Raw genomic sequence first — 21,184 nt, forward strand, 5'->3', positions numbered from 1 at the left:
TGTTAAAAGAAATTTCACTTAAAGGCCTACGTCAAATACACACATTTCTAAGCCACGAAATAACTATAAATAAATCTAATAAGACTCTTTCTATAAGTCAGCGGCCTTATACTAATAGAATGCTTAATATGTATAATAAACAAAGTCTAAAAAGAGTTGATATACCTTATATAACTACAAAGGTCCTCGTTCTAAATCAGGAACAAGCATCAAAGACCGATATATAACAGTACTAACAGGAAATCGGGGCTTTATTATATCTAGTCCTTTATACTAGACCTGATATAACCTACGCTGTTAATAAATATGCTCGCTCTATACGTAATTCCTTATAAGAGAACTTTATAGCCCTAAATCGACTTTGGGCTTATATAAACAGCTTTCTACAAATAGGTCTTTTATATAACTATAAATCTAATAAACACCTTGGTATATACGGTTACTATGATACTAGCTTTTCCGATAAAATAGAAGACAGGACTTCTACATCCGGTTATATATACTGTATCGGAATGAATAACCTGATAAGTTAGACTTTAATAAACCAAAAGGTCGTTGCTTTATCCATCACCGAAGCCGAATATATGTCGAGAACCAGCTTATAAGGGGATGTTGATATTATTATCAAATAATATCTAACGATATTTTACAATTATATATAAGCCTCTAGCTTAATACCAGAGCTCAACTATGATATAGCTATGCTTATCGTATACTCAGATATATCCTCGATTTATAGAGGAGATTACGTCATATATTGAATATCTAATAGTCTACTATCGAGGATAGTATTATATCGTGGTGTGACGTAATAGACTATATCGTACGACCACGATTCTGCCACCTACGTTCGGGTCAAATTCAATGCCCCGAATCTCAGAATCCATTCTTCTTTTTCGTTATACAAGTCACATACAAAAAGGAATCCATACTTCTTCGTTCGCAACAATCCAAGTCTACTATCAATTCCATTTTCATCTATTTCTATCTTAATTATCAAAAAACTATATGCTTAGTTAGACTTCGTATTCGTAGTCCGCGACAGCGACCGCTAGTATACTATATATATATTTAGTCTTGGTATAAATAGTCCGCGCCGGTCAGCGGTATATAAACCTTATCTAAACGCTTAGTTATTACTATTTATTATACCCTGACTAGGTATATATCTAGCTAGCTAGTACTATTAGACCTAGGAATTCTAGGGCTTAGAAAGGGGTAGCCTTTACTATAGTAAATAAGGTATAATAAAGAGATCTTAGTCTAAACTAAGGGGCGAAGCCCCGAACTAATATATCTATAGGAAAGCCCCGGGGATACTCCGGGGTCTATACTATAGCCCAGTAATACCTAGTCCTTACTCGGTACCTCTGTGGTATATCGGTTCTATAGTATACCTCCGTGAAACGCGGTTCCCGCGGTATACCCCGGCAAGGGGCGGTTCTTATCGTGCGCCGTGGGCGTATTAGAGGCACTAGTAGGAGGGAAGACTTTAAGGACATCCTATGAAGAGGCGTATATACAGTAGCAGATACTGTCCACGTAGATACAGTGAGTAGGACTTTAATAGGTAGGCCCGTTAATTTCCTCGCGGGAGGACTAGTTATCTAGAAAACGAAGAAATAACCCTTTATAGCCCTTAGCATGATAGAGGTGGAGTTTATTAATCTCGTGCTAGCAGTAATAAACCTCTAATATATTATAAAGATAGTTATCGCTATAGCCTTCTAGACGTTTAAGAGACCTTTGCTATTAATAACTGATAGTATAGGAGCTTTAAGCTAGATTCTAAATACCTTTAAATCTGTCAGAACGCGTTATATTAATACTAGATATAAATAGATTATCTAATAGATCGAGAGGGGTTAATTTAACCTCTAACACGTTAGCACCAAAGAGATAGCGGCTAATAGGCTCACTAAGGCTCTATAATGCCGGAAGTATCGCGACTTTATAGGATAACCAGGGATAGGTGGCACCTAACAGTAAAATAAACCCCCGTAGAAGGGGTTAGAGAAGACAGACTACTCGGCTCCCTATATAGCAGAGGGATAGATTAGAGTTAACTAGTCTATCCCTAATAAGGAGCCAGAGGGCGATAGATTGCTAATTAAGGCAGTGGCCTTAGACTTATCAGGCACTAAGGCCCTCTAATAATAATAGAAGACCGAGAGGCGTTAGATACCGATAAGTAACAGATTAGTTATAGTATTATTATAGTATTGATTACCTAGTAATAACCACGATAACTGGAGTAACTGTATAGCGGCAAAGATAGTAATAGCCCTGGAGACAGTAGTCCTCTAGAGAGTTAACTATAGCCTTATCTTTAGCCTCTAAGGCTAATATGATCGGGTCGCGGACCTAATCTATTATTAGTCCTAATTCGTCACCATCGCAGTAAAAGCGATAGGCTACTCTAAGTGGCCTTATTAAGCTAAATAATATGCTAGTCGGAGGAATACTATGGGACTACTACCTTAAAGGGCTTATATAGATATATAAGGGGCACGCGAGAGCGCCTCGGACCTTATCTCTTCGTTATACTGTTAAACATACTATCGGATTAGATTAATAACAAGGGCGTTTTTTAATCTTCTTAATAAAGATTATTATTTGAACTTGGCTTATATAGCACGATATAGACTTAGAAGGACGATTAGCACGGTAGTTAATTAATAAGATCGGGAGATATCGGTATTTGTATTTATACAGGGTTTTGCTAAGAAAATAAAAGGAGGAATAAGTTAGCTTATAGCCTTTAAAGTGCCTATCTAATAAAACTAATAAAATCATTTTATATTGCTTTTCGAGCTTTTTGCGTTTTTCGACGTTTTTCGAGCTTTTAAAGCCGTTTGCTATTTGAGTTATTTTAGACCTCTGCCTACAGGGGAGTATTACGGGTAGTCACGTGACCACCGCTAGTAGCTAATCAGGCTATAGTATTAGTGTAGTCAGATCTCCTACGATCTAGAAGAGGAAGAGCTTATCTCGTTTCCTCTTCCATATATATATAACAGATATACCTATCACGCACCATAAAGTGTCGCACGTCAAAATAGCACTTGTATAATTAACTTTTTAGAGCAGAAATCTCGTGTGTGTGTATTATATTAAGTTATATCTGTCAGAGTCTCTTATACCCTTAATTTAGGTGGCGAAGACTCTGTTATAGGTACTATGTTATTTGGATCCTATCCGGTCTTTTCCGGTATCCGCCCCTGTTATTATTATTATTATTATCGATCTTACTCCGCTATCCTAACTAATCTATAGGAGCCTTTCTAGGCTATACGGTCCTTCTCGGGTAGCTATAGTGGGGAAACCCCGGGTAAAACCCGGGGAAAACCTCTATATACTTCCTTAGGTAGAGAGGTGCCGCTACGGGGCCGATATAGCCCCGGTTCTTCCCTGTTATATATCTGGATCTTACCTTTAGGCTAATAGCTAATGGGAAGTGTAGTAGGCTAGTAGTTACATAGGTTAGCCTAAGCTAATCTTGATCGGTGGAGCGGAGGCCGAGGGAGTATTATTATGCTTCCGCTATACGGCGGCTACGGCTTTTTAGCCTCGGTCTCTCTATATCCTTTAAGGATCGTGTCTTTATTCCTTCCGTTCGGTTAATAAAGAGAGTAAGAAGGTAGGCGCCTTTTACCTCCCTTAGGTAGGTTCCTGCTATATCCGGCGGTAGGTAGGGGGATAAGGCCCTATCCTATTATAAGAATTAGATAATTAATATCCCCTAAGGCCTTTATATCTTAATCCTCATTCTTCTTCCTATAACGCTAGCGAGTTTATTATAGGTTTTCCTCCCGATTTATGCCCGCTTATAGTCCTGTAGGTTTATCGTTACGGCTTATACTAACTAGTAAACCCCTTTAGTTTTCTCTTCGTATTCCTATTATAGTTTTCCTATAAGTGTTTTACGGGTAGCGTCGCGGTATCGTAGTAGTAGAGGGTTAACTAGGTAGTATAGCGTTAATTTATATATATTGATAAGTAATTAATAGTAGCAGAATAATATAAGTTCTTTTTGTGGCGTAGCGGTGCCTTAGTAGTAGCGTGCTAATAGTCGTAAATATTATCTCCTAGTCATAATAATACTAATAATAATAACCGCCGCTATATGCGCGGCGTAGTATATAGTATACCGTGTATAGCCCTTAATAGTGTCGGAGTAGTCTTATATCGCTAATATAGGGTAGTTATATTCGTTATAGTAAGCGTCTAGGCATTTACCCTAATAATATAGAGGCTTACGCTAATACCACGGGAATAGGCGTGGCCTATTACTACTATACTAATAATCGCTATCTATATAAGGATATAAATCGCCTTAGTACCGTAATAGTGCGGTATATATATATACAGGTAGATATAGCTAATAGCTTAATAAGTTCCCTCCGCTACTAAGAAATAGTAATAACGCCTTATAGATATTTACTAGGCGTATATAGCTGTGAAGGCCGCTAATAGTGCTAGTATCGTTACTATAGGTATCTCCTTATAGTGCCGTGGTAGTCCTATACTAATAAGTTATAGGCTAAGGAGCGCTTAGGGACGGCGTCCCGGTCTTTTAGCCGGGCCCTAAACCGGGCGTTACCTTCTAGTCGTGGTCGTGGCGGCACCGCGCCGGTAAAGCTATAGGAGGTATCTTATTAGATAAGACGCTTAAAGGGTAAGATAGTAAGGTGCTTAAAGGGTAAGATAGTAAGGCGCTTAAAGGGTAAGATAGATCTAATCTTAGATCACCTTATAAATAGCTCCCTTTTAGTCCCGCTACGGCTCCTTAGTGGTATCAGCTAGCTAACTAGGCTTAGTAGGGTCTTAAATACGTTAAAAGTGGTGTTAATACCTCTAAGGGAGGTAAGGACAATAAGAACTAGCTAATACTATAATAGTACCACGTTGATACCGCTAGGGTCCCGGCTTATAGGGCTCTTATCCTAATAATTAATTAATCGTTCTACCGCCTTATCCCCGCTCCGGTCCCGCTTCGGTATCCCCGGTATTGTCGTAGGCCTTTATAACTTTAAGGGTAAGGCGAAAGTCCCTAAGCCTCTTCCGTTATAGGAACCACCTTATAATTATCCTAGCCTCGGTATTATATTCTAATATATCGTATAAGTCTCCTCTAGTTATAAGTGGCCTCCTTACGGTACCGAAGTGTGACGGCTTATTAAAAGGTGTTCACGTATTAAGGCCGAAAATATAGATTATTCGAACTAAGGGAGGAAAGGAGGAAAGGAAAAGTCTGCGCGGTATGTAGGCGTCTAAGTACGTGTGGGATCGCACGGGTCTTGCTAGGAGGTCTATGCTTTTTGGTCCTGGCCACTACTGGGGACTATTCCGCGGGCTATAGCCCGTAATATACCCCCCCACCGGAGGCGGCGAGGTCGTGGTCGTGTCGTTATAACCTCGTATTACCCTAGCCTCCCCGCGTATAATCTAAAAATAGCCTCCTTTATTCGATTCTATTAAAGACTCCTTTAAAGGGAGGTAATCCATAGTAGCTAAAATCCTTTTAAGGCTAAAATAGTATAAAGGAGCTCTTATATAATGGTATTATCGCGGGCTCCTCGCTAACGTGCGTGCTTATTATAAATAATATACCTGCCGAGTATATAACCGGGGGTCGTTCCTTCCGCCTAAATAGCGTAGGAAGGGTAGTAAAATAAACCTCCTACTATTCCTTATTTTTTACTATTTTCTTGCTTTTCTATAGCTTCCTTTTAACTAATATTCTTCCTTTTTTTTTTAATTAGACTTTCTATACTATAAGTAGCCCCGAGATACTTTATAGGTCCTATAGTAGTATAACTAATATCGCCGAGTCATAGCTTTTCCTTAGACCGCCTATATTCTCCTTATAGTAAGTTAGTACACCCCTTACTCATAGTTTAGTGCTATAGCTAACCGTTAATGGATATCCGATTACGCCTTGCCTAGTAAACGCCCTTATAAGGGTAATAATAATACTAACGTAAGTTTAGCCCGTGTTATTATTAGTTATAAGGTTAGTTATCACTAACGCTAAGTAAACCCCGCCCCCCCCCTAAAGAAGCGCCGCGCGCCTAAGAACCCCTACGGACCTCGCCGCCTCGCCCCTTACGCCTAGTACGCTACCCGGTAATATAAATAAGAATATACCGTTAAGTGCTATTACTAGTCAGGCCCCGGCGCTGCTCGCGCCGATACTAAATATTATAAGTGCTTATACCGGACTTATAAATACTCTAAGGTAAGTATACCGGTTATATATAGGGTAACCGTGACTAATAAGCGATATAGCTCCTACTCCCGTCGCTACTCCCGCTCCCGCCGCCACGCCGCTTACCGATATCGCCCCGCCGCCCGCCACTACCCTATCCGCTATTACCGAGTTCTAGGTAAGTATAGTATAAGCCCTTAACGATATCGTTACTTCTATATATAGTATAGATAAGAAGCTTAAGGATATATCGTAAAAACTAAAGGATAAGAATAACGATATTACTATAATATCGTAAGAGGTTTATAACCTTTTTTACTCTGTCTACTAAGTATATAAGTATTATATAGCCGTGACTCCTTTCGCCGTTCATAATAATCCGGGGGCTACTCCCGAGATTATACTCGCCTCGGCTCCTCCCTAGGACGATTTATAGGTAGGTGCCGCTAAGGACGGTATAGCCTTATAAAAGGAGGAGCTAGAATAGGGTAAAATTATAGGGGAGTAAGCCGTTTATATTGTTTAGGTTATTATAGTAGTTTTTAGGATTTTACTTAGCTCTTTCTTACTTATAAGTTAAGTGCCTCGGGGGTATATCCTTAATACGACTTCACTCTCGGTTCTTATCCTCCTCGCCACTATATCGGCCTTCTTTCACGCCCGTGTCTCCTTCGTATATTATTATAAAAGCCCGTTATTTAACTATACTAGGCTATACTTCTTCTCGAATTCGTTAAGCGCTTATATCTCCCGTATACTTTTAAGTAATTCTTATATTAGTTATATATAACCCTCCTATTATATCAATATCTTATAAAACTTACCACGACCTCGCCTTCGGGTATAGGCGTAAAGGACTTCCTCTATTACTTACTCCTCCTTATCTAGCCTTTCGCGGATTAGTAATAGCTAAGGGTATATTATCGCTTACCTTAATAAGGGGTTATAGTCGGCTCGCCGTAGAAGATCTATATAAAAACGGTTATAAATCTATAAGGGGATATCTAGTTCTACGATATAGGAGTTAATAACCTTTATAACTTTATACTTATAGTAAAGCTAGGTAAGTTTCTTTAAAGGCTATAATAAGGAGTAATTACCGATATCTAACTATGTAAGGTTATTCTTTTCGAATATCTTAGCAGGGTAACCCTAATAGTTGACTAACTCCTCTTAGCGTAGTTATATAGCGGCTATCGCGGTTTAGGCGAACTAGGTAACTTCCTTAAGGCGACTTAACAAGTCCTACACGGAAGCCTCGCGCTTATCGGTCGGCGTAGTCTTATTAACTTAAAGAGGATTCGTATAGTACCCGTATTATAGAAAGAATAGGCTTATTTAGATTATCGAGTGTACCCGGTTATTTAAGACTAGCTACGCTACCGGTAATAGCGTATTCTAATTATCTTAAGCGTAATAAGTATATGCTTATAAGTAGGCTTAGACTTCTTAGTTAATACGTTTAAGGCCTCCGTCCGTTTAAGGGTAGTATATGGTACTTAATCGTTATTTAATACCCGCAAGTTTATAAAAGTATCGCTAAAAGCGGCTAATCTAGTTTAACCCCTTATCGTTAATACTAGACTTCGGTATTCGATAGAACCTATAATAGTAGAGTAAGAACCGTTTAGTATAGGCTTTAGTATCTATAGTATGTATCGCTTTTAGCGTTACCGATTTTAAGAGTCGGTTAGTGATTACCTATAGGTATCTATACTTACCTTTATAAGTGGGTAATAAATCCATTATAAAGTCTATTATAATATTATAGAAGATTCGCTCTAGTATAAGGATCGGGCGTAGTAATCCCCTCTTTATACCCCTTTGTACGTGACTAGCTTAGTATATATCGTAGTTCCGTATAAATCTTCTAATATCTTAATTTATACCTGGCTAAAAAAACTAGTAGGCGATTAGGGTAATAGTATTATCGCTGCCTAGGTATTTACCGATTACTAAGTTATAGATGGCTTATACGAGATAGCCTTATAGCGGGTGGCTAACTCTGTTTTCGGTATCCCCTAATACCTATAAGCGGTCGCGAAATATTAGCCGTCCTTAGTCGATTCTATACTCGGTGATCTATATTTTAAGCTTTAGCTTAGGGGGGAAACTCTATTCTCCTATTATTATTACGGTAAAGGCACCTTAATAACGCCCATTAATAGCCCTAGCTGTATTCTATAATCGCTATAGGTTAGGGTCTACTACGAAGATCATAGTTAACTCTAGTAATATTACCCTTATTAGGTATACTCGGGGGGAGATAGCTATATCGGGGACTATCTAGATATACCTCCCCTACTCTCGGATATCGGAAGAATCCTTAGGTATATTCTACTCTTAATATAAGAGTATATCGGCTATAATATTATTAGCCCCTCGCCTATACTCTAATACAAAGTTATACTAAGCGAGCTTAGCTACCTAGCGACTTAAGCGCTCTCTTAGTTATAAAGTATTCGAGCGTTATATAATTAGAGTAAATCTAAAACCGGCTATTACCTATAAGCTCGGCTTTTTAAACCTATAAGTAGTCTATAATTGTTAGTATCTCCTTATCGTGAATCGGGTAGTTATACTCGGCGGAGTTAAGATAGCGTGAGTATTATATAATAACGCACCTACGTCTTTATTCGTTTTCCTACAGGAATATACTACCTAGCGTCAACCCTAAGTAATCTGTTTCTAGCTACGTCTTCCTTCTAGATTACTATTATTATAGGTAAGACTCTTCCTAGAACCTTTACTTTAACTCCTTAAAGGCTACCTCTTATAGGGGGCCCTAATAGAATAAAGCATTCTTCTTTATTAGGGCTATAAGTAGCGCTATAATAGCTACGAAGTCGCGGATAAATATCTTCTAAAAGTTAGCGAACCCTACGAAACTTCGTACTCTAGTCGTAAAGACTAGCGCTTTCTATTCTATAATAGCCTTAAGTTTCTCGGGGTTATAAAGTACTTTTCTTTCCGCCGTAACGATAAACCCTAAGTATTTAACCGTCTTAGCACTAAACTCGCACTTCTTCGGGTTAAGGTTTAGCCTAGCGTCTATAAGGGTATTAAGTACTCGCTATACCTTCTTCTTATAGTCTTTATAAGATCCGTTTAAGTAGATTAGGATATTATTTATATACGTAGTGACGAAGTCGTTAAGGAACTCCCGTAACAATAAGTTAATATATTACTAGAATATCGCGGGCGCGCCGTTTAACCTAAAAAGGTATACTAGCTACTTAAATAGACTAAACCGAGTATAGAATATAGTCTTATACTTATACCTAGGTGCTATCCGTATCTTATACAAGGCGGCGATAATATCTAATTTAATAAACTACTTCGCCTTAGCTTAGTTATATAGCGTCTTTATAATTAAGGGGAGTAGGTAACGATCTCGCTAAGTAATCGTATTCAGGGCGTGGTAGTTATAGTAAAATCAGAGGCCGCCTCCTAGCTTCCTTATAAATAGCATAGGCGCGGCGGCCGCTAATCTACTCGCACGAATAAATCCCTTATCTAGTAGATCCGTTATCGTCTTCCGTAATGTAAGGAGCTCTTTACGTAATATATTATAAAGCGGGCCCTATAGTAAGGCTTATTCGTTCCTGTTGATATTATTATTATTACTAATAATATCCTTAATATCCTTCGAGTATATCCTTCGTACTCGAATAAAGGATATCTTCCCCGTAAGTCTAGACCGTTCTCTTTCGAGTCAGTTCATCTAATACGAGTCAGACAAAGGATACAAAGGATTACGATATTACTACGATATCGATCTTTATTTCAACACTATTACGATATCGATCCTTTTACAAAGAACAAAGGATATCAACCCGTTCCCTCGGTTCGGTTCTTTCCTTTCTTTGTTCCTAATCCTTAATCCTTGATCTCAATCCCTTTTTCGATCCGAAGAAGACAATATGCGCGCAGACATCCTACCTTACAATCCCATTATTACCTTCTTATTTTTTCCACTGCTTTTCGTGACTTTCGTCCCTTCCGTTTATCCGATATCGTTTATACGATATCGTCAGATATCTTCAAAAGTTCCTACTATTATTCTGTCATAAGTAGACTTTATAGTTAGTGCTAGGTCGGTATAGGAGTAGGCGTATAGGGTATAAAGACGTAAATGAATCGCAAAACTCTTATATAATAGTCTCGGAAATATATTCTCACGGGTCTACTAGTTCTTTTATACTTAGAGCCTTTTCGATATCTTGTAACGATATAGCCCGTAAGCCCTTTTCCTATCTTTTTCCCCTCTAGTGCCATAGTCGTCTATATAATCCTATAAACACGGACTTCGTTACTAGTACTATAGTACGGATCTCTTATACTACCTTCGGCTCTTCTTCTCCCTAAAGTCGGATATCGATATCGGCTACTCTATAGCGGAGCCTTTCTTCTTTAGCGTGGAGGACTATATCGTTACGTTTTATCTATAAAAGCCTAAGGAAAAGATCCTAGTCTAGACTTAGTATTATATACGCGAAAATATATTTAGTGTACCCTTATATATCTAGCGTAAAGACTACGATACTAGTATTACTAGCCGGTTTAGTCTTATCCGAGAAGCCTTTTAGTAGTCGTTTCTTCTTATCGACTAATAGTAAGCGTATTTTTCGAGTAAACTTTCTATTTATAGCGGTATGGTAGTTATAACCTGTATCTATAAGAGTGTTTATTAACCTATTACTATTAACTCTTATTTAGATTAATACTAACTCGCTTTATAATAACGGTTTAAACTCCTCTTACTCGTATTACTCTCGCGCTATTAGCTCCGGTGCCTGATTTTATACTAAAGCTACTCTTTTTCCGAGTCTTCGGTATCCTCGGGAATATTTTCGGGCTCCTCCTCTTAAGGGGATATTCAGGCTACTATATCTTTCTTACTCTTATAGTGCCGTTAAACGTGGCCCTTTTTCTAATAATTCTAATACGTGATATTCGCGTAGCGGTTAGGTCTTTATTATGTCCCCTTAGACTCGCTAACCTTATTAGCTCTACCTATAACGATATCGCTATTAGCGTCCTTAACCGGTTTACGCGTAATAGGAATTAGTCGGTATAACTTATTAATACCCTTTTATCTTCACGCGATCGTTTATACTTTATCGACCTACTCGGTATACGTATCGGGGAGGTCGGCTACTACTAGACTATTACGTAGCCTATTATTCAGGGCGCTATTAAGGAACAATATCTTAATATAGTCTACCTAGTCGTGGCCTCCTATTTATACTAGGTTCTTTTCGAAAGTCGGGAGGAAACGCGTAAATAGCTAATCGGGGTTTTACTTTATCGCTTTATAGGTATTAGTAGCGCGACCTTATTCTTTATATTCCTTATATATACGGTTAAGGTAGGCTATAAATTCCTTTAGGTTAAATTTACCGTTTATATCTCTATTACCGAAGAAGGTGCTAACTATCTATTAAGGCTAGGTATCTAAGTATATATTAATTAAATACCACGCCTCTTTATTAATATAAAATAACAGGCCGTTAAGTTTAAGTTTTAGTTGCATAGCCTAGGACTAAGAGCTGTATTCCATGCGTTTCCTTCTAAATTTTACGGGAATAGCGACTTACTATACCCGGTATAAGAGCGTGGGTGCCGGTAGCGGTAGCGGGATAGGTATAATAGTCTCTATCTTTAGGGGCCTAGGTAAGGGCGAGGGCGTAACGACTAGGGTAAGCGTCGGGTGCGTAATAGGTATAAGGTACGTATTAAGTTAAGACCTCTTAAAGGTTATTTATAGGCTAGCGATTATATTATAAATAAGCGCAATATATATCCTTACCGCTTCTTATACACGTTATAATACGCGTTTATTGATCTTATTATATAAGGTCCTTACGACCTGCCCTTAGCCCCTTAATAGGCTCGGGGCGAAGTAACTAGGACCTCTTTCTATATAAGCGTTAAAGCTTATAATCTTAAGAGTTCGAATATATAACGGCTTATTAAAAGTTATTCACGTATTAATGCCGAAAGTATAGATTATTCGAACTAAAGGAGGAAAGGAGGAACGGATAAGTCTGCGCCATATATAGGCAGCTAAGTACGTATAGGATCGTACGGGCCTTGCTAGGAGGTCCGTGCTTCTTAGTCCCGGCCACTATCGGGGACTATTCCGCGGGCTATAGCCCGTAATACAAAGAGGTCCCTATAGTCCTCCTCGGTTACCTCCTAGTACTAGAGTACTACCTGCTCCGCCGCTTCCGCCCCCCCGTCCCCGTAAGGGTACCGCGGTAATAGGAAGCCTGGCACCCTCGCTTTAGCTAGGAATACTTATAGGCCTAGTTTTTCTAATCTAATCTAAGCAAGTGCGGAGCTTTATAGCTTAAGAAGCCATTTATATTTCCGGAGGAGTATAATATCGGGGGGCGGCTTAGTACAATTATAGTATAGATATAAGGCCGCCGTGCTTCCGCCTAGGCTTAACCTTATTCCCTTATAAGGGCCTTCCATAGGGGTAAGGTTCCGGCCTAAGTTATTAGGGCGGTAAGCTATACTATTTATATAAGGGCGGTATAGGTCCTTTAATACCGATTTAGTGTTATTAGGGCTCTCGCCGTGGTGTATACTCCGGCTAATATCTTATCTTCGGTCCCTTTTTCTTATATCCGAAGGATCTTTCGGGCGCTTAGGCTTAAGAGATATAGGTTAAGGGGGGGGGATAAAGGTCTTTTTTTAAGGACCCTAACCGGCGTAGCCTTATAGGCTCTGGCTACTAATCTACGGTACCGGTTCTATATCGCTATAAGTGCTGCTATAGGGCCTTACCGGGGGCTAGCTCCTATCTTATAAACGGCTAAGGCGTAATAGACTATTACTAGTCTTACTACTATAAGGTATAGTCTTTTTACGTCCGCGAAGCTATACCCCTACGCTACCGTAATAGGCCTTAAAAGGGCGTATATTTATATAGCTAGTCGGCTCTTTACCTTTTTAGCGTATTGCTAGAAGTCGAGTTTCCTATTAAGCTAGACGTTTAAGAGCCTTATCGCCTCTATTACTGGTACCAAAGTAGTATTAAAGGGGAGTAGGGTAAAGGAGGGTTAGCATGATTTTATAAAGGGGATATAGATATACTTAGCTAGTTTAAACTATAGTCCGCTCGCTATCTCCTAGTCTAGGTAAGCACGCTACGCGGCGATAACACTGTACCGCGTTTATACGTCTATTCTGCTAAAGGCGATAATATTCGTATTATTAGTAAATCCTACTATTATTATTTTAAGGACCCTTTCTAGCTCCTTATAAAGAGTAGAGATATAAAGGATAAAGAGGATAGGGGAGATTAAGGAGCCTTGCGGTATACCCTCGTAGAGGTATTATAGGGAGGCTATTTCGCTATTAAGTAATAGCTAGGCTATACAGTCTTAGAGGAAGCTACTAATTAGGGTAATAAGCTATTAGGGGAATCCTTTCCTTTTAAGTACCTTAAGGAGGTAGGAGTAAAGAATAGTATTAAAGGCGTTATTAATATCTAGTTAAAGTATTAAAGCGGTGCCGTTATAGGCCTAGCTCGCCCGTATAGCCTTTATAACTCTTTATACTACTATTTTTATACTCTGCCCAGTTCGGTTACCGATCTATCCTTTTAGGAGGAGCCGATACTCCTCCGCTATAGCGGCGATATAGTCGGCTAGTATCCCCTTAAGGACTTTACCTATCGTGTTAAGGAGTAATATCGGTCGGTAGCCCTTTACTATCTTATAGTCGGCCGGCGGCCGGCCTTCCTTCTTAAGGACTATTATAATAGCATAGCGGTACCTTTTCGGGTAATAGCCTGCTTTCAGGCACGCTATAAAGATAGTGCTTAGTCTTTAGTATAATGGAGGTCTATATACTTTAAGGAGCCTTACTAGGAGCCTATCGGGTCCTAGTACCGCTTAGGGCTTAGTTCTCTTAAGGCGCCCCTATATATCCACTATAGTAACGTTACGGCGGATATCCTATCTAGGGGAGAATTCCGCGCCTAAGGGCCTAAGGGTAATAAGAAGGGGGGGTAGGAAAAACTTCCGGTTAAGGACTTCGGGTTTCTCTGCGTATATATTAGCTAGGATATTATTATTATCTCGGCGTAGTAGCGGTACTAATAAGGGGTTTAGCGGTATACCCCCTTTTATTCGTGCCTATTTCTATAATCGCTAAATAAGGTTATCGTTCTTCCTAGTTTTATATAGTAGGTACCGCTAGTATAGCCGCTTCGCTACTGCTATAGCCTTATCGCGGCGCCTCTCCGCTTCCTAGAACTTATCGTATCGGTTCCGGGACTTTCTGGATATATATCTACGGTAAAGGCGCCTTACTTCCTAGGTAAAAGCGGTTAGCTCCGCGTTCTATTCAGGGATGGGTAGGAGTCCGGGGATACCCTCGCGGCGACGCGGTATAGCCTTATCGGCTAGGGTTATAAGGTTCTTAATTAAATTATTTAGTGCTAAGTAGATATCACTTAGTATTATAAGGGGGCCGGTCTATTAGAGTTATATAGCGGTAAGCTAAGGGACCTATAAAGGGTCGAAATCCTTTTAGACCTAATAGGGCTTATTTAGGTCCTATAGTAGTATTATCGCGGTGCTTAGCATAGTATTTATCTCTATATAGATTTAGGCTATCCATAAGTAGTGGTCTAACCCGATAACGGTCTTATCGGGGCCGCCGAAGTCGTAGCGGAGCCCCTACGTCGCCTATATAAGGTTAATAGTGCTAGCACACTAGCCCGGGCGGTACTACGTAATAGTCCCAGGGGGGGTTACTAGGTCTAGATTTTACTAGATTATATGGGTAAATAGGCTATTAGCCGGGGGTAATAACACGGTGGCTATAACTATAGGGAGTAGTATAGGTTAAAGTCCCCTATAAGGATATAGTAGCCCCATGGTAATACTATATCGACTATATATTATAAGGATATATTCTAAGGGATCCTAGCTAACTAGTAGTTCTCTAAGTAGATTAACTAGATTATAAGGGCGTTATCTCTAGTCCTAAATATAACAGCGTAGATATTATGGTAGGCTTACTACGTCTATGTGTATAGCGGGTATCTTTTATATATATATAGGAGGCCGCGGCCTCCTCCCTAAACTAGCTAATATACCCCTTAGGAGGGGTAGGCAGGGCTTTTCGTAGAGGGGTTAAGGCCGGGTTCCTGGATAACTATTATATTATACTCGGCGCGGTACTAAAGCGGGAGCTCCCGCTAAGCCTAACTCCTCCCTATATTCTATAAAAGGACGTGGATTCTTATTAGTTAGTAGGAGGGGGGGTTAAGATAGCGTGCCCGGTATAACCGGGGTCTAGTTCTAGCTTAATAGCTCCTACTACTATGCCTTAGTAACTCCGCGGGGGATTATATAGGCGCTTATTAGGCCCGGTATCGGGGAGCCCTCCTATCCTTTAGTCCTTTTCGAGGGGTATCCCTGGCCCTTATAAAAGGGCCGGTCCTAGTCCTAGGCGAAAATAATCGGGGGAAAAGTCTATAGGTACTATAAGTATACCGCTTCAGTCCAACGGGTAATATTAAAGTCTTTAGCTTGGTACTTATACGCTTCGCGAGTCTTCTTAGACTTTTTCCTTAAGAGTCGGTATAGGTTATTAAAGGTATTATAGTCTTCAGTATAGGCGGTATAGTAGCGGGAGTAGCTAGGCGCTATAGCGTTATAGTATCCTAGTCCTTATAGGTACGCCGATTCGGGCTTAGCGTAGTAGCGGTATACCCTCTTTATTATAGGGTAGCCGTTAGCCTTATATCCGAAGTATAAGCACTTATAGCACTTTAGGGGGCTTAGGTTAGGATCGTATAGTTTATAGATATAGCTACCCCCTTTAAAGAGGAGGGTATTGTGGATAAGGCTTATTACCCTTTCTAGTAAAGCCGATTCCATAAGAAGAAACACTACCTTATCGGTACTATAGCGGGGTACTTATTATCGTGCTTAGAGGATTTTAGCCTCGTGCTTTCTATTTTATAGGGATACTAATAGGTCGTCCTCGGACAGGGCGTTAAGGACCTCCCGGGGGATAGCCTTAGTAAGCGTAAGGTAGGTTTCTACGGCTAGGGTAGCTCCTTTACCAAAGGCCTTTTTAGCCTAATATTCCTTATAGGTAGTCTATTACTATACCCCTTTAGTAAAGATAAGGTAGATATCTCCGCTAGGTAGCATTTATACTGCTATAGTATTATATCGGGTAATCGTAGCGTTGATAGCTTAAATAATTTCCTTTAGGGTCCTGGCTCTAAGGGGCTAGTCTTCGGGGAGGGTTTCTTAGCGGACTATTAGTTCCTAGTAATACTTAGCGGGGATTACTCTAGGGGGGGCGGGGTCCTATAGCGGCACCGCCGCGGGTACACGGGCTATAATATTAGCCTAAGTCTTTTGTATACTATTTATTTCTTTTTAGAGTTCCTGACGGATAATATAGCGGACGGACATATATAGGTATACTAATAGTAGCATGCCGGCGTTATTACTAGTATTATATATTATAATTAGTTCCTCTATTAGCTCTATAGCCTATTTAATCGCATTCCTATTAGCTAGTAAGGCCTGAATTTCTGCTTTAATCTTAGCTACTCTTAGTTCCGGGGGGCGCGGTAGTCCCCTTTTAGTCTTATATTGGTTCTGCAATATATCCTGCCTTAGGGGGGGGGGGGCGATTATATTATAAAAAGTGGGTCCGTTACGAATTGTAGATAGTCGAGGTCGGGACGACGCTATCCTATGACTTATCCCGCTATACCGTAGCGCCGGTATTACGGTGCCACTATAATAGTATCCCGGGAGGGAGGCGGTAGTTATAATCTCTGTCTTAGTGGTTTTATCGGTTTTACTCTTATTACGCGCCCGTGGTTAATAGGGTGTCGAAATCCGATATTAGAAGTGTTTTTTAATCTGCCCCTGTTATATCCTAATACCCGAGGTCCCCGAGATCCGAAGCCCTTATTTAGGTATGGATCCCCTAGGGACTACGTCGTGGTCCGTGTGCCTATATGACACACCCCCTTAGTTAAGTTGGGTTTTCCCTAGGTTAACTGACTAATTAGAGGCTTTGGTTTAAACTAAAAGCTGTTAACTTTTCTATTGTAAAATTAATAGTGAAGGGAAAACGCCCTCGTAAAAGATATCTAAATCCGCCCTATTTAACTATTTGATTTAATTCTATCTTAATTAGTTCCTTAATCCTGATTAGCCGGATCTGCTTAATCGGATCTATATCTATCGGATCTGCTACGCCGTTAGAGGCCGTTATCGTCGTTACGGCTATAGCCTTAGCCGCGGCTTCAGCGCGTTTCATCTCTTCGTGTAGTTATTTCGATTACTCGATATAATCCTTTTAATCCGGTAAATTAAGCTATTACTATAGTCTTTTAGTCCCTGCCTCTAGTAGTGCCTTTATAAAACCCTCCGTGATTATATCCTTCGTGTTAATGTATATAACCTTGAAAAGGCCTTGCTATACTAACTAGCGCGCTTACTGGCTATGAATATCGACGTGCTATAGGCTTATTTATAGGTATTATGCCCTTTTATTAATAAGGTTAATAGTCTACTAATTATTATAGTATATCTATAGTTATTATTAATCTAACCGAAGCTTTAGATCCCCTAAGATCCGACTAACGAATAACGTCTCCTTAGCGGCCTTTATAAGAGCGAGTAGTTCCGACTTTATTAGCGATATCGTAACTATCGGTTACTTACCCGCCTTTTAGTTAATAGTGCCGCCGAAGAGCTTTATCGCGTATCCTTAGGAGCTCTTACGGTCTAGATTATCCCCGAAGGACGCGTCGCTTACGGTTAGGAAGAGTCTATCTCTACCGAATTCTAGGTAGTAGTGCCTTATATAATATAAGAATAGTAGTACTTATTAAGCCCTTTTAAGGTGGTTAGAGGAGAGGTCAACGTTATATTAGGAAAGCTTTAAATAGGCGAATACGATATCGGGTCTTATTATAATAGCGGTATATAGGATTAAACCAAGTATACCCTAATACTAGTACACCTCGAGAATCGACGCGCGTATACTATCGCGTGGTATCAGCGGCTCTATAGATAATAGGACCTTTAGTAGTCTTTAGTAGAGCATATCTGTGTAGTATTTAACCGCGATCTTCTCTATATAGGAGGATTATAATAATTATAACCTATATATAGCTTTATCTCTTAGAACCTCAATTCCTAGAAACTAACGGAGTTTATCGCCTCCCGATAACCTATAGCTTTATTTAAGGGTAGCCTTAAAATTATTAGCGTTAATCTTATATTCTTTATAGTAGATAAGTCCGATATCGTTAACGTAGAAGAATAGGATTAAACTATCGCGGATTATAATATAGGGGTTATTAGGTATAGCCGTACATCCTGTCTTCTATAGCGTGCCGCTAAATTCCTCTTACTATAGTAGTGGCGATACACTTAAGCCGAAGAGGGTTTTCCTTAGTAGTAGGACCTTGCCTAGCACTTCGTAGCCTTACGGTATCGTTATAAATACTTCCTCTTTAAAGCTAACGTTAACAAACGCGTTAATAGCATTAAACTGCTTTATCTCTAGGTTAAATCGGGCGGCGATAGCTATTAGTATACGGAAGGACCGCGAGGCTAATATAGCCGCGTAGTTATTTTTAGTTTCTAACCGTTTTTATTAATCCCCTTACACTATAAGGCGTGCTTTATATTTAAGGAGGGTGCCCTCCTTATTACGTCTATAGGTATATACCTATCTATAGGCGAGAACTTATTATTTATTAGCTTAATTACCGCCTACCTCCTACTAATAGCCTATTTATCGGTAGCATTTAAGGTATTCCCTTTTAGCCTATAACCACCGCTCCCGTAATGGGTAAAGGCGTATATTGTGGTAGTAGTTTAGTGGAGGCGGGAGATCCTCGCGGGTTAAACGCGATAACGGCGAGAAGGCGTTAGCGGGAGAAGAACCTATAGCACCGATATCGCCGTTATTAATAGCTTACTTCCTTATACGTATAGAGTTATACGTCCTTCTAGCATTAAAGAACGCCTTCAAGGTATTATCATTCTATGCCTTCTTAGTCGTGTATAGACTTACGATAGTTCTCGCGGCTAATAGGCGCGCGGCTAATAGGCACCCCCTAGGGCTATCTATAGCTATGGGTTAGTGGGTATTGTATTTTTCCACTTTAATGCCCCTGACTACCGCTAACACTATAAGGAACGCCCGCATAGGATCTTCCGGGGATATTAGAGACGTAGGAAACAGTTTAAGCCTCGTAGTGGTAAGCCGTGGAGTATCTGTAATAATAGCGGTATCCGTAGTAATAGCGGTAGCCTCTTTTATAGTAACAGCGATACCCTTACTTTTATCCGTAGTAATAGCAGTAGCGTTACCTTTACCCATAATAATAGCGGCAGTATAGTCTTCTCCTATAACTATAGTAGTATTATCGCCTTTACCCGTAGTAATAGCGGTAGTATAGTCTATAATAATAGTAGTGGCCTCTCTTATAGTAATAGCGACGGCCTCGCCTTTATCCGTAGTAGTAGCGGCAGCGTTAGAGTCTTCCGATTCTAGATCTAATACGTCTACGGCTATACCCCTTAATAGTAGCCTATTCGCTATATTATTAGATTAGGTGATACTGATAGATTATAGGCGTTTCCTGATTTCCTCGGCGGAAGCTATAGCTTATAGCGTTTTAATCCTGCCGTTAAAGGGCTTATCTTCGTTAAAGATTATATCTTTTATAGTATTAATATCTATTAGTTATAGTAGCTAGACGCGGAAGCTATTCGAGAATTAGTATATAACGTGATAACCAATTTATACGTTCGGTTCTAGCCTCTATAGGCGGTTTCTTTTAGCATAGATATTGCACGTTTGTATAAAGGCTCTATAGCTACATACCTATAGGTGTATAAGGTTAGGTTAATAGCCGTGTAGGCCTTTATATCGCGTCTTCTAGTCATTACTATATCGTGGCGTCCTGTTATATAGATATATAGTAGTCTTAAAGATCTTAGGCTAGACAGACGTGGGCAGATTAGCCCTAATCCTTATAGCCCTTGCCCTTCTTTTAACGATACCTTTAATCCGCTCTATAACACCGCTTAATTCTATAAATATAGTACTAGCGGCTAACCTTCTACCCCCTTAGTAGCGAGGAAAGTAACTATTTCTAGGGCCAAAATATCTTAGAATCGGTCTATAGAATACGTGGCATAACGTCGAATTACATCTTAAGTAGGGTAAAAACTTCTTTTAACGTATAAAGGATAAAGCCTTAGTCTCTATTCTATAGGTAGTAATCCGACGTATAATCCATATATATATCTATAATAAATATAATTGACGTATATAGGCCGCCTATTAACGACTCTGCCTTCTTAAGATCGTGAAAAGTAATAGCTAGGGCCTCTACAGGATTTAACGGGTAAAGGTGTCGTATAGGCACACGGACCACGACGTGGTCTATAGGGGATCTAGGAGCGATCAACGCTATAATTAAGGGCTTCGGATATCGGGGACCTCGGGTATTAGGATATAATAGGGGCCGATACCGGAAAAGGCCGGATAGGATCCAAATAATATAGTACCCATAACAGAGTCTTCACCACCTAAATCAAGGGCATAAGAGACGCTCCTAGATATAACTTAATATAAAAAACATATATAAGATTTCTGCTCTACTAAGTTAATTACCTAAGTGCTATTTAACGTGCGATAGTTATAAGCCCGGTTTATAATGCATAGATAGTAATAAGGCTACCCCTATTCTACTATAAAAAAGCAATCACGTCTATATAAGTAGTCTTAAATAACTACTATCAACCTAATTAGAGTAATTAAAAGATTACTTAACCTACCTATTAATTAACTAACCGATAAACGATAAACTAGTAAAGATACTTTCTAATATATTTAACGCCGAATAAAAGGCGGCCGCTACTACCCTTATTAACTAAAGGGATTAGG

The 21,184-nt window shown here is 39.7% G+C and overlaps 1 protein-coding gene across 1 annotated transcript; it reads left to right on the forward strand.

Annotated features, from left to right (window-relative positions):
- Window positions 1–5,559: 5,559 nt before the first annotated feature.
- Window positions 5,560–6,467, forward strand: SODALDRAFT_323815 (hypothetical protein; the record flags this gene model as incomplete). Its single annotated transcript, XM_028609836.1, has 7 exons — window positions 5,560–5,562; window positions 5,841–5,872; window positions 5,950–5,983; window positions 6,062–6,117; window positions 6,170–6,241; window positions 6,292–6,389; window positions 6,442–6,467. The coding sequence occupies 7 exons, from the start codon at window positions 5,560–5,562 to the stop codon at window positions 6,465–6,467; spliced, it is 321 nt and encodes a 106-aa protein (XP_028467241.1).
- Between the last annotated feature and the right edge of the window lie 14,717 nt (window positions 6,468–21,184).

The sequence above is a fragment of the Sodiomyces alkalinus genome (assembly GCF_003711515.1).
Source record: "Sodiomyces alkalinus F11 unplaced genomic scaffold SODALscaffold_4, whole genome shotgun sequence".
NCBI lineage: Eukaryota > Fungi > Ascomycota > Sordariomycetes > Glomerellales > Plectosphaerellaceae > Sodiomyces > Sodiomyces alkalinus.